Below are 15,920 nucleotides of genomic sequence, written 5' to 3'. Positions count from 1 at the left end.
TGCTGCAATATATGTAGGCATTGAATGCTTTTCGCATGGATGGCAAGGTGATACCAACAAATAAATAAGATGAAAGGGATTACACAAAAGGATTTCCTTCCCATTATACTCATGAAATCATGTCAGTATATTAACAGGGACAAAAAGCTAAAGGCGTAAAAGAAAAAAAAAAGAAAAAAAGAAAGAGAAATGATAGAAAACACAACAAAGGAAGTTTGAGTTAGTACAGTGTCAGCTAGGTCTAGCTACGGTTGTGATGAATTATGAGTGTCAGTCCAACTCATTGAAATGGTGCATCAGCTAAAGAGACTGGTCCGTTCGTCCTTGCGTTGCATTGCGTTGTGTTGCATGCTAAAACCCCATCACCACTTCTTTCCTTCCCCTTTCATCATTATATGCACAGATTCTCATCCTACCTCGTGCATGAGCTCATTCCATGCCAAATATTGGGGTTTGAAAGAGACTTGGTTTTGCATGGGATTGGAATGTGTGCAGAGTAGGTCCAATCCAGTTGCCGTAACCAGCACTGCTCTCATAACTAGTATTGCTATTTAGAGAAAAGATGGGCGTGGCGAATGGGATTGAACAGCTTAAAGAACCACTGCTTCCATTTCCATGACCATGACCATTAGCATTAGCGTGACCATGAGCACTTTGTTGCTGAACAAAGACGCCTCCTCCACTGAAAAACGCGGCGTTGTTTTCACTGCCGGTACTTGAGGGGGCACTTGAGAGGTCCATTTGGAAGGGTGAAGTTGTAGTAACACTGGTAGTGTTCCTGACCCCCCTGTTGTCCAGGGTAGGATTGTGGTACCCCAGGATGGACCAGTAATCTGAAGGGTCTTGCTTGATAGGGATGGCAAAGCTTAAGGTAGAGCTGGAAGGCTGCTGCTGCTGCTGCTGTGATCCAAAGGTCACGGATGAAGCTGACGATGGATCTCGTTCGTCGGATCGGCTTGCCTCGTGGCTTTTGCTCTCAGATGCAGAATCTCCGGAGGTTTTGTTCTTGCTGGATAAACCCCCAATGGGAAGTGTGCTGTTCGCAATGCTCTTCACGTCGTAGCGACTCATGTCGAAGTTTGTCACTGCATTTAACCCCCTGAATTTGATAGCTGCAATGTCATAGGCCTCCGCAGCTTCCTCTTGAGTGCCTAATTTTTTTAAGAAAATTACTCCTTTTAGTTAGTATCAAATCATAAACTTCAAAACAAAACAAAAAAAATAAAAATATGCAACTTGGCAAGTGGCAAGGGATTTTTGGCCATTTGGGTAGTTTTAACAAACACCTCATTGCCAGCAGCAGCATCTTGTGTGTATGTGTACAAAATTTTAGGAAGTTGTTTCCTTTTCAAAAAAAAGGACATGTGTAGAGGAATGGAAAGCAAGAAAGTAGACAATAATTGATGTGAATATAAGGAAGATTTTGATGACTCACTGAAAGTGCCAAGGTAGAGGTCTTTGTTTCCGGCAACTCTGCCTATTCTCGCCTGCCATCGGCCATGCTGGTGGTGTCTGAATCAAATTATTTTATTCATTCAGAATCAATAGATATCCGCTAGCGGTCAAAAGGAATGAAAATGAGGCCACAAAACGTTAAAACCTAAAAGTACAACATAGACAAATACCTCGTCACTCCTCTGTATATAGAGGCCCCCCTAGAGAAACCACTGCTCTTCCTGTAACATGGAGGGAGCCAAAATAAATTAAACATGCCCATAAAACTATTCTCCTACCTCACATTTTAATAAAAATAACTAATTTTACCTTCGCAGAGAAGCAACAAACTCTTGCCTCGTCATGTTCTTCATCTCCCCCAGCTCCTTCTCATAGTTGGAAATCTGTGAAATGCAGAATAAGATTATCAACTATAGAAAGGTTTGAATCACGCACACAAAAGCTAACGGGTGCATAGTAATACATAATACAGGTAAAAATGAAACCGTGTCTTCTACTAACCGGAAAGTTGGTGGTGGTGGTTGGACCCCAGTACTTGAGAGCAGCGAGGTCGTAAGCTCTAGCTGCCTTATCTTCTTTGTCATAACCACCTAAACACAGAAAGGAGGAAGAAACAAAAAAGTCATTTTTTGACTAAAATGATTAGGATCCTTGGGAAGAATCTGAATCTAAGAAATGCGCAATCAAACTCATGATCATAAATGAACAGGAGATGGAAGAGAATATGTGCTGCTACGGTAAAACAAATGATGAGGTCAATGTCTAAACCAAGTCATGTAATGCTGCAAAGTAATAATCATACTCACCCAAATAAACTGAAACCACATAATGAGCAAAAGATCCCACGAGTCAGCAATCATTCCCCAGGTACAAAAGCCACGCAAAGAAACAAAACAAAGCACGGTCAGAATCTTTAACACCACCACCTCCATTCACTCACATCAGTCATCACACAAAAATAATATCATTAATATCACTAATGAACTAATGAAAAAGAAAAATAAAAAATAAAAAAGCACGCACTGTGCCACTCACTGTTTCACTTCGTAAAACCTAGACAGACATGACACTCGTCGCACTGTTACTACACACACAAACTCAGCAATCTAATGCTCCTGCGAGGCTGGCAGAGTAATCTGAACCATTGAGAAGGGTTTTCATTGGGATTATATACACGGTGAGCCACATTCTTTTACTCCCATTTATTCCGGTCACATTCAGTGGACCGTTTCACACTCAGTTCCAGATCTCGTGGACCCGGTTCGCGCCTGCACCCTCCCCGGTGCACGTTAGCCTCAACCCCTCTCTAACAACAATAAATAATACCTAAAACTAGCATGTAATAGTATCTTTACCTTGTCTTCCTTTCCTACTCTGTCCTTCCCTTCTACAACTATTGTCCCATAGATGAGCTTCATATCTCCCGGTCCATCTGTGCCTGAAAATAAGAAACAAGAAAAAAAAAACAGATAAATAAACAAAAACAATTATTTAGAAATGAAACAATGACGGCGAAAAAAAGGTGGCGATGAAAAAGATACCTGGTGACGCCACGGTAGATGGAAGTGCGCTGGCCGAAGGTGTCCACGGTTTTCTTCGGAGACGGCTTTTGAGGTTCGGTGCTTGTTTCTGCGGCGAAGCCGCGAGGAAAGCACGCGGCTATAGTTGTCTTCAGCTCCGATTCGTATAGGTTGTTGTCAGTGGAGAACTGCGGGAGTTGTGGCGGTGCAGCCGTGGCGGTGGTGTCTGCTGTGGCGGAACCGCCTAGAAAGTCCTCGAACTTGGGAGCAGCGGTGAATATGGAGAGGTTGGTGGCCCCTCCGCGGCCTGCTGCCTCCGGTGGTGCATCCACCGTGCTGTTGCCTGAAGTTATGGAATATTAATAAAATATTTTAGGAAGATTTTACTTAAAGTGAGAGAAAATAAATATTTTAAAGAGTATAGAGAGAGAAAAAAAGGAACCTGTGAGGGTGAGAGATGGATAGGAGGTGAAGGAGTGGAAAAGGGAGAGAGGAGAGGTAGAGTGAGAGGAAGAAGGGTTTGGGAAGTGATTGGAAAGAGAGAAAGCGAGAGAGTTGTTGTTGTTTGGCGGTGATGAAGAAGAGTCCATGTTGTTTGTGTGTTGTGTTGTCTTCGATGAGCGTGAAAGAGAGATTATGGGGTTTGAACTTCAGTTGGGGTCTTTGGAAACTGCGATCTTATAGAATCTATTCGAGAGAGAGATAGAGAGAGAGAGAGAGAAGGAGAAGGGTTGAAGAAGAAAGGGGTGAGATTATGACACAGATATAGAGGTGCTCCAAGAGAGAGACTCAACTCGACTCAACTCAGCTGCTTCTTAGGGTTCACCAAAAACGAGGTTCTTTCTCTTAGGATGGCTGTTGTAGATAGATATGCCACACAACAGTGACATTTCTATGCTATCATTTTATAAATATATATATTAACCTTTTTTTTTTATTATTACTATTACGTTCTAATAATACCAAATATGTTTAAATATGATCCATGAATGCATAAAACGCCCATGCCTTCCGTGCATGTGTGCATATATATATCTTTTCCTAACATATCCATAAAATAATCTTCACTCCCGCAACCGACAAATATCTATTCCTGTTCAAATTTGTGTCAATATGCATACGGTATCATCTTATTATACGATGCATGTCTGATACTGCGAAGAGGGAAAAAAAACAACATTTTGTTTTATGTAAATTTTGATTTGATCTCCAGCGCTATATGTGAGTGAGTTAGTGTGATTAAATTGAAATTGATGAGAGGAAATGAAGGAGGAGGGAGAGAAAAGATAAAAATAAAGAGGATGGTTTTTGGAGGAAGAATGGGCGGTCCCAAGATTGAAAAAGCATTGGTTGGGATAGAGATGGAAATTTTGATGCAATAAAAGTATGGGTATAAGAGAGATATTTATGGGTGAATTAAGTTATGATGATATAGTAATATAAAGATCGAAATACATAGACATGTGTATAAGAGATGATGCACCATTTTGTGTTAGTAATGTTTAGTGTATGATTGTAGGGAAGCAAGAGGGAAGAAGAGGGGACACGCTGACCCATCACCCATTTCGATTTCAACATGCCTGCTCTCTCTCTATTCATTTATTTCTCTTACAAAAAATTTTAACACCATGATTAGAAGAAGAGGGATAAAACAGAAGAATTGTATGGTAAAATTAGTATCATTTCTTTTAAGGATCGAAAATAATTTTAGAATGAATTAAGAAGTAAAATTTTTGAACGGATTGATGTGACATATTAAAAAGTTAGATTATTAAAATATCTCTATTGTTATATGTAATATAAAATTATTTTTATAAATTTTATTGAAGAATTGAAAATATAAAAAAATATTTATAAAAGAATAATACAATATATTTTATATATACATTTTGTATGAAAATAAATTTAATATATAAGATAAAAAATAATTTATTCACATTGAGACTTTTTTCTTTTTAATATTAATTTCAGAAGTAATAAAGTTTTACTATAACCATAATAAATTATGATCTGCGTTATTAATTTTTATTATGTTATTTTTTCATAATAAAGAGAATGAATATAAGTAAAAGGGTAATTTGGTAGTATCTCTCTTTAATTTTATTATGGGTTGTGAGATTAGATCTTCAGTGAATTTCTTTGAAGATGATGATATTTTGACTACTAAATTTTGATAATTTCTTTTTACAACATGATGTGATCTTGTATCACTTTTAAAATAACATTCTACTCACTTATTAATCATTGTTTTCTATTTTTTTTAATAATACATTCATTCAAAGCAACACAATATATAATTGGGACAATGATACTTTAACTACTAAATTTTGACAACTTTTTCTTATAATATGAAATGTTATCTTCTCAATGATTTTAAAATATTAAGAATGAGAAAAAAGAAAAAATGAAAACCACTTAGAAAAGATTTTAATATAAAATTGTTAAAATTTAATAATTAAAAAATCATTTTCCATACAAATAAGGCGTCTCTATAAATTAAGCCAAATAATGATAAAATATTATGGGAAGATAAACTGGCGTGTTTGTTTGTGTGAATTTATAAAGCGCAGCAACACATTTTCTTTTGACTCCTTCAACGTCTCCTCTTCCCGCCCATACTCCTCCCAAACCCTACTACTTTCATTTTTTTACCAATCTTTATATCAATTTCACAATTTTCCTTTTCAGAACTTTCTTCACCATAACTTAAAGCACACAGTTGAAAATCACAGACATTTTACGTCAAAACTTTTACGACACACAACCCTATAAGTCTAACAAAAATTTTAAAGTACATTAATATTTTTTTGTCAAATGTCTTCCAAATAAAGTTTAGAACAAATGAAATCTTCTGAGTTTTTCTCTTAGAAAGAAAGGTTAAAATAATACGATGTTTTAGGGAAAAATAAAATTATAACTAACTTTAAATGAATAAGTCGGTAAAAAATAGGAAATCTAAATACGGAAAAACCATAAAAGAGAAAAAAGTTAAGAACCAAAAATATTGTATAAAATTGTCTACTCAATATAATATTTGAGTAAAATCAAATTACAGTGGTGAAAACGAGCCTTTTGTCAATCACATAACTTTTTCTCTATAAAACTTGCCTAAACTTAACTTAAGGTATTCAAAATACCTAAAATATTAGTTTAGTCATTTTAGAACATGATGGGAACGTACAAATAAGAGTAGTTTTATCGTGTATTTAGAATAGACATACACTGTTTTGTGCATGTCACTCTATGGATGTCTACTCAATATTTTAATGTTTATAGTAAAGAAAATTTTAACATTTGTCGAAAAATATATGAAGCTATGTGAGTATTTTAACTTTTTTTACTCTCTACATGCAGTAATTATGTTATTAATTTTAACTTAGATCTCAAATTCAGATTAAAATATAAACTTAGGTGATTAAAAATTATATAATATTAAATCATATTTTTTATTATCTACATATATCTTATATTTTTTGTGTAAATAAATATTTATTTCAAATAAGATTTTATATTTTAATATATTTTACAAGTATATATAGATATTATTTTAAATCTTATTTTAATGTTTATATAAAATATATTTATATTTTAAAAATACTGTACAAGGTGACGAATGCAGACATTCGACCTGGACAAAATTCTGAACGTGGACAAATGTATCCAACAATCCAAACTTCTAACAAAATAGATTTGTCGAATTAATTCGATTCTGTATCATGTTATTGGCTCCCAATATTCTAATTAAAAATAAGCTAAACGTAAATAACAATATTTAATATGTAAATTTTTATTATATATATATATATATTAAAAATAGTTAATAAAATAATGTCAAATAGGATCTATTCTTTATGCGTACTTATGAGCTTAACCATCGAAAATAGGATCTATTTTTCATTAGAAAATTTAATTATATAAAATAAATATTTATCATGTATACTAAAATATAAATAATCATATACTTACAACACGGATCATCTATTGCCTCTGCAGCATAATTTTTTTTCAGTAACAATAATAATGACATTGACCTGATTCCTCTTTATTATTTTTATTATATTAATCAATAGTTTTGAATTTGAAATGTTGGGTATTAGAGAGATTAAACTGTAGAAGATCGATTCTGTACATACTTGAGATTTATTTCTCATAGTGTATAGAAAATAATTGTTAGATGCTTCATAACATATTTATTATCTATTTATCATGCATGTGTTGGTCTCTATCTTTTGCTTCTTTTTTTTCCAACTTTTATTGATATCTAAATTTCTTATACATTTATTTGATGTTATTCTTAACTATCTTTTATTTTCTTTTCTTTTTTGGCTAATATAAAAATTTATATTTTTTATTATTATTTTATCTCTGTGTGAATGGTCAAATAATTGTCAAAATAGTATTAAATAACCATTTTTTTTCTTTCTACAAGTCACCTTAATATAATTCTCAACTTAACGGATTTTCTCTATTAAATTTTAAATAAAAAAACTTTCTTTTCTCACCAATAATTTCTTTTACTGATACACTTAAGATTACTTCGCAAAAGTAAAAATAAAAATAAAAAAATCTTGATTTCAATAAAATAATTGTCCACTTTTTATTCTACTTATTTCTCTCCATCTACTATAATAAATATATATTCCAAATTTATAAAACGACGTAAAATATGATAGAAAAATAATATTTTGTCGAGATTCTAAAACATATTTGAAAAGAAAGTGGTTTTTTCTTGGGAAGCAAGAGAGCTAAAATGAAGAAAGGGAGTAGTTGATAGAGAATGCAAACGAAAAACATTACTGGTAGTCACAGAATCATTACTATAGTGTGGACCTTCCACAATAAATTCACTTTGTTGTCATTACACTAGTGACACATGTCAAAATAAATATCAAAATATGTTTTATGAAACTTAAATGGTTTCTTGAAGCATGCGTAAGACTATTAATGATTCGTTTTTGAAAGTGTTTTAATTAATTTTAATTCAATATATTTATGGTCAAATAAAAATTTATTCTGATTTTACAAATAAAAAGCAGGGTTTACCCTACTTGGAGCATGGATACAAAATTTAATGGAATCAAGTCTGAATATTTGGAGGTGTGAATATGTAAGCTCTTCTTTCATTAAACTGTGAGTTGGAGATTGATTATGAGATATTATAATTTTTAGAGTTTCAAGTTTGAAATGATAAAAAAATGTTTGTGGTGTGGTATTTCAATATGTTTTCCAAAACCCAAATATCTACAAGAATCTAAAGAATAAAGAAAACTAAATACTTTTTATAATAAAAAGGGCGTGAAATTATACATTGAGAAAGAATGTATTATCATTCTTGCATGTGAGATATTGAGCATTTCAACCACTGTTCTTTTAAAATGTATGGTTAAATGGAAAAATTGAAAAGAATATGTGTTGATGAAATCATCATTAGTTTTGATGCATGAATTATTATTTATTATCATTGATTTACCTTGAAACTAATCAACATGTTAAATGTAATTCTAGCCTCATATGAGCATCTTAGGTCTTGAAAATTTTATATATTAGCACGTGAGGGCGAAATTTTGTCATTTTAAAATATTTGTAATAAAATCACGAGATATTGTACATGATAACGTATGAAATACTAATATAATTTTAAAATATGTAGAAAATTTATATATAAAAGTACATAAAAATTAATCCAATGTTAGTAAAAGATATGAAAAATCATTACCTCGAGTAACTTTTGTTCATGATTCCAAAAACATACAAGAGATATTTTCAAGATATATAAATTTTAATTGTGATATAAGTTTATTTAAACCCAAGCTAAAAATACAATACAAAAAATGAATTATAATTCCGAAAGATTTGACCAACATATTTCTTAGTAAGCATGTTCATAACAAAATATATCTATTATTTTATATCTATTTACTATACCCTCAATACCATGTACAACAAATTGTGAGTTTAAGTCTCACCTTGTTTAAAATTGAGGAAGACAATGACTAAAAAGATAAAATTCATAAACTCATTGTCTTATGGTTTTGGGATAAAGGTAGTATCAACCATTTATCTGTATGTTGAACTCATGTCTCATTGATGATATATCTTTTCGGTAATCCTCTTTTGAAAGATTAAAAAATGGATCGGAGTCCAACTGTAAATCTAAGGTAAGGTCATATTCTTTTGACTCGATCTAATGTTTCAAGAGGATTGGAGAGGAAGACATAAATGATGATCACCTTGTTCTTTTTGGGGTAATGCAAGGAAATGACAGAGATAGAATAGAGGGATTGCTAAAAGATTTCATCCCACTATTGCTGGAAAGATTAGAATGTAATGGATAAGAAATTACCACTTTATCCTCGTTATATTTATTGTTAATACATTTTTCAATAAAATTTTGTTTTCAATTATTTGTTAATCATTTAATGAAATAGTAAAAAAATAATTTTAATTTATTCTAGTCTTTCAATTTTCATATGTTTTTCTTTGACGTGCCATGTGAAAATATTATTTACTTTAAATTTTTAGATAGCTTAATTTATTAATGTTTACCAATTTTAATTTTAAAAAAAATAAATATGTAATTTTAGTTTTAATTTATTAATAAAAATAAATAAAAATTTTATTATTAATAAACATCTAAAAATATAAAAGTTAAAAATATATAAACAATATATAATTCTATAAAATTGGAAGAAAAGAAAACAAATTTATTAAAAACTGTTACCTATATTATTAACAAACATAATCAAATTAAAAAAAATATGTTCATATCAAATAAGAAAAAAATTTATACTTCAAAGACTTAAAAACAATATATATCTATATATATATATATATATATATATATATATATCTTATTTATTTTTTGTTACAACATAATTAAATTATTTTTATATAAACATTAAATTGATAAATGTCAAATTTAATTTTATACCAAATAAATTTTATTATTCATTTTTTATAAATATATTTTTTATTATTTCACACAATCAATATAAATTAAATAAATTATTCTAAATGATTTATATAACATTTTATATTACTTTTAACATTAGAGATATTTTGATAATCTCATTTTTTATCTATTAATTATTTTTTATATGTCACATCATTCAATTCAATCACAAACTTTCTTGAATTTCGCTTTCTAATCTATTCTAAAATCACTTCCTAATCCCTTAAAAAAAACAACATAAACTTCACCATCTAATCATTCTCATCTCTTCCTCCCTCTCTCTCTTCTTCTTATCATTCGTCTCAAAAGAACACGACCTAAGTCTCACATTGAATAAGAATGAAAAAATTTAGCACCATATAAGAATTAAATTCTTTATCTTAAAGTGTTGGGATAGAGATAATGTCAATTTCTTATAAATAAATTGTAGATTAGGTTCACATCTCATTAATATTGTATCTCCCATGATTTTCCCAAATATATATATATATATATATATATATATATATATATATTAAAGTGTTGAGTAGACATAATATCAATTACTTATAAATATATTGTAAATTATGTTTACATCTCATTAATATTAATATTGTATCTCCCATTATTCTAATATATATATATATATATATATATATATATATATATATATATATATATATATGATGGCGTTATAAAAAAAATATAAATATAAATTCACGATAAAGTTTAAATTTACGCTAAATTTTAGTGTGTTACATAGCTAATTATATTGGTAGTTCCAAATTAACATTAAATAATATTCGACAAAGTAAAATGTTTATATCAGAAAAATTAGATGTTGTTTGGATTGTGAGTTTCAACAATTTTTCTATCAGAAATGAAAACAAATTGCGTTTAGATAAAACCAAGTTAAAATATTTTTTAAATAAATTTTGAAATATTTTTAATGCATCGAGTTAAAAACCGCTCTACAATTCCTCAAATGAAATATCAGGTTTGAATTTTAAAATTTTCAACGGAAATTAAACCTAAAATTTTTTTTCAGCTCGTTAATGTCTAATTTCGATTAGGCTAACTAAAAAAACAAACTAAAGACACCCAAAGAAGGTCGAAGTTTTCTGATGGGAAATTACATAATCACGTAATTCTTGGTTGAAAGAAATTAATTTAATAAAAGAAACTTAGTAAATTAAATTATCTTATAATTAACATTTTAAAATCTAAGTGCGCGTGGTAGTAAGTGACATGCATTCACTAGGTTGATTGTGGCTTTGTCTTTTTGTTGGAGTTTCACAGACAATAATTTAAATGATAACACTTTTGTTTTAGATAGGTATGATTTGAAGAGATGTGATAATGGTTATTTTTGAAAAGTTTTAATAGCTTAATTCGCTTATCATAATGCGTTTGAAGTAGTGAAATGTTTGAATTATTAGAAGTGAGAATAGGAAGAATAATGAAAAGTGCACGTGTTGGGATAGCATTATTGGATAAATTGAAGGATGGTTTGTATTATTAGGTGCATGACGTAAATGTTCATAGTTAATGACATTATTGTATAAACAAAATTACGTGAGAGACTTCTCCTTCTCCACCAAAAATATTTCTCAATTGTGTCAACAATAATTCTTCAACACTAAGAAACAACCAAATGAATCACAAACAAATGAACACAACACCAAATAAATGTACCGACAGGATCATACCAGAAGTGGAAAATATTGACGATGCCTTCTCCACATGACAATATTAATTAATATTATTTCGGGAGTTTTTCTTCTTCTTCTTTTTTTTATATCAAAATATATTATCATCATCAACTAGAAGCACAGTCCTGGTTTAAGATCATAACATAAAATTCGTGTGTGCATACTATTGTCTAGTTTATTGTACCAAATAGAAGAAGTATTGATCGTAACATCTTATTATGTAATACTCTAAGTCATGTAATATCATTCTAATTATTTTCCTTCAAAACCTATTATGTATAAGGACTGAAACTAAGAAGCACAACCCTTTTAATTTAAAATCATAATAACTCTATGAATTTTGATCACTAATATTGAATAATATTAAAGACACAAGACAACATTATTACATTATTAACATTATTACATTATTTTGATATCCGAATATAAAAGTTAACTTTTATTAAAATTACTTTATTCCTATACAAATTCTCAAATGATAGCAAAATAGTTTAAAAAACAAACTTTTACCCCAAAAATAATTGATTTGACTCACTTATACATATACAATAAAAAATATAATAGCTTAAAATAAAGTTTACTATTGTTTAATATATTTTTATGTATTTGGATAAATTAAGTTTAACTAAACTCACATTCACATCAATTAATTAATTAATCTTGGTCAATACTTTTATTTGTGCAAAGTAAAACCTTTCTTTATTGTGAATAATACAAATTTTAAACACACTTTTGTCGAAATAACATATATACATCTTTCAATTTAAATTTAAATATTAATGTTGTATTATGTAATATTTGAAAGCAATTTAATATACAATAAGAGAAGAAAAAAAATCATATTAAATTGTAATACAATAAAAGGTAAAATATAAATAATATCATTTAAATTATAAGGTGACAATTATCTATCACTCATATGTATGTTATGAATTATTCTTGTTTTTATTGGATATGAGATCTTCAACATACCTTTCAAAATCATGTATATTTTGTAAGTGAAATTAAATATGCGAATAATATGATTAATTATTTTGTATTACAATATAAATTTATAATTTAATTGATCAAATATATTTATCTCAACATTGATTTAAAAAATATATATAAATTTTATATCTCTTTTAAGTACAAACCTACTAAAATAATACAAAAGTAAAGAGATAATTCCCAATTAAATTTGGTTGGATTATTTTAATCAAATATTCGGTTGTATAATTATATAACAATTTAAATTGAAAGGTGCTAATCTGATTGTTGTCAGATTGAAAATTCTAATGTAGTTATGGGTTGTTCTTAAATTATTAAAATAGGCTCCTTTTATCCTCAAGGATAACTTTGTTATTAAAAAAAATCAAGAAAAAAGTAATTTTTATAAAGAATACTTATTTCTTTCTTTTTCTTTATTTGGTTTGTTATTTAAAGTTCTTCCTCACACCATAAATCAATAAAGTATATAAAAAAAAGCAAAATATTATTAGGAGTTTCTCGAGACTAGTCACAAGAAATAAAAAAAAATTATATTGTTAAAAGATATTGATTTATAATTTTATTATTGATAAATTTTTCATCATGGAAACTTTTTGTCAAGTTTAATAATATTTTTTTATATATTAAGGATGAGTGATAAAAAAAAAGAAACAAGAAAATGAAAAAGAACAACTAAAGTCAATACGGAGACAACAGTAATAAGAAGGTAAGACGTTGAACATCGTTAGGATTACAGAGGGAGTTTTACTAGGAAGTAGGGATGGCAACGGGGCGGGGCGGGGACGAGTTTCGCTATCTCATACCCATCCCCGCATAAAAAATTCATCCCCATCCCCATACCCAAACCCAACGGGTATCAAACTTTTTTCCCATCCCCATCCCCACCGGGTAACGGGTATAATCTCGTACCCATACCCGTACCCGTGTTCTAACTACTTTAATATTAATTTTTATAAAAGAAAAAAAATTACGGTAAAAAAAACATAATATTATGAAATATTCAATATTAGGAGGATTTTCTTCGATGTCAAATACCTTAAAATAAATTATAATTGTTTACATTTTATATTAGAATACCAAATAAAATTTCATGTGAACCAAAACATTTATTAAATTTGCAAACTACAACATTGATGAACTTAGTTGATAAAATTAAAAAATATTTCAAAAAAATATAAAAGGAAAACAAATATTCAAATTAAAATATATTTTAAATGTTTGTTTACTTCAATTTTTTAAATTCTAATGAATCTCTTTTTTATACACTAATAAAAGTTATAATATATCACTTGATCAAAATGACACAAAGAACAAATAATAAACATAATAATAAAAGGAAAAAAAATATTCAAATTAAAATATATTTTAAATGTTTGTTTACTTCAATTTTTTAAATTATAATAAATCTCTTTTTTATACACTAATAAAAGTTATAATACATCACTTGATCAAAATGACACAAAGAACAAATAATAAAATTTTGACATAGATTTTGTATCTTTTGAACTTCAATATATGTTGGATAGTGACAAAAAAATATTCATAGCAATTACATTAAATTTTTATATTGTAGTAAATAAAAGTTATTTATACAATTAAAGTGAAAAAAATTACAGTATGATTAATAGTGAGTTATAAAATAACAAATAATTAGATAGAATATATCGAAATATTATTCTACATGATGAAAATAAACAATAAATAAAAATATTAAAAAACTAACAAATGTGTGTTTTAGAAATAATTTGAGAGACTATCGAAAGAAATCGCACAAAGGAAATCAAATGTATAATTAAGGTATGATAAAATGAAAAATACATTAGAGAACTAATTATTAAATTACGTTTGAAGTGGTTAAAATTAAATAGAAATATCATTAGTGACAAAACAATTTGTCATTAAATTACAAATAAATTAGTAATTAAATTGGTCACTAAATCAAGTATCGATTCGATCATTGAATCAGTCACTAATTTAGTCATTGATTCAGACAATAAATCAACTACTACCACCAATGACGAAAAATAGTGACTGATATGGGTTACTGACTAAATCAGTCACCATTTCATGTTTTTCTTGTAGTGAATTATCATATACTATTCCTAAATATCATTATATATATATATATATATATATATATATATATATATATATATATATATATAATTTTAACCACTTCAAACAGAATTGAAAGTGAAAAAATTACATTATGATTAACAATGAGTTATAAAATAAAAAATAATTAGATAGAATATATCGAAATATTATTCTACATGATAAAAATAAAAACAATAAATAAAAATATTAAAAAACTAACAAATGTGTGTTTTAGAAATAATTTGAGAGACTATCGAAAAAAATCACACAAAGGAAATCAAATGTATAACTAAGGTATGATAAGATGAAAAATATCTTAGAGAACTAAGAAAACTTTTCAAATATCAACATATATACTTAATGGTTGAAAAATAACGAAAATTATTTCAATGAAACAAAAGAGTTCTTCAAATTAAACAAAAATTAATAATAATAATAATAATAATAAGTAAAGAATTTTTTTTATATTATCTTAAATTTAGAGTATAAACATTCTCATGTGAAAGGAAAATTTATAATAAATAAAAATATTAAAAAATAATATAAATATTCAAATGTGAGGCATAATATTTTTTTTTATTAACATACATCATTTTAACATAATTACATAAAGGTTATGATAAGATAAAAAATATATTGGAGATGAGAATGAGTTTCATGACAAATGAAATAATTAAAAGAAAAAAAAATAGAAAAAAAAATATATATATATATAGGAGTTACTTAATTAATTGTGAATATTTTAATAATTTAAACGAGAATGAAGATATGGCGGGGACGGGTATTATGGCGGGTATATGTACATCCCCATACCCATCCCCATACCCAACTGAAAAAGTCGGGGATTTCCCATACCCATACCCATACCCAGTCAATGCGGGGATTTCCCGTCAAAACGGGGACGAGTTCGGGCAATACCCACGGGGACGGGTTTATTTGCCATCTCTACTAGGAAGATACAACACACCAATAAGACCTGAGTCCAACCACATAAGGCATTGACACCACTCTTAACCCAAAACCTTAAGCCAATGGGTTTATGGGTCTTAATCCTTATATAGTGTTCCACTTTCTCAATTCTAGTCAATGTGAGACTTATAATCACACTTGGATTCCTAACAATCTCCTCCTTAAGGGTGAGTCCCTTCAACCCCCAACCACGAGTACTCCTTTTCTGCCCTTTTCTGTACCGCCGTTCTTCTTAATGGAACACGC

The 15,920-nt window shown here is 28.6% G+C and overlaps 1 protein-coding gene across 1 annotated transcript; it reads right to left on the bottom strand.

The window, feature by feature from the left end:
• LOC114179102 (AP2-like ethylene-responsive transcription factor AIL5) lies at positions 1-3,565 on the bottom strand. Its single transcript, XM_028065321.1, has 9 exons — positions 3,418-3,565; positions 2,997-3,318; positions 2,811-2,893; positions 2,262-2,270; positions 1,957-2,045; positions 1,765-1,838; positions 1,626-1,676; positions 1,436-1,512; positions 1-1,151 (listed from the first exon to the last, which is right to left on the bottom strand). The coding sequence occupies exons 1-9, from the start codon at positions 3,563-3,565 to the stop codon at positions 430-432; spliced, it is 1,575 nt and encodes a 524-aa protein (XP_027921122.1). The 3' UTR covers positions 1-429.
• Between the last annotated feature and the right edge of the window lie 12,355 nt (positions 3,566-15,920).

Source organism: Vigna unguiculata, chromosome 3 (assembly GCF_004118075.2).
Source record: "Vigna unguiculata cultivar IT97K-499-35 chromosome 3, ASM411807v1, whole genome shotgun sequence".
NCBI lineage: Eukaryota > Viridiplantae > Streptophyta > Magnoliopsida > Fabales > Fabaceae > Vigna > Vigna unguiculata.
Note: the sequence above shows the minus strand (reverse complement) of the source record. Positions and strands in the feature narration are given on the sequence as shown.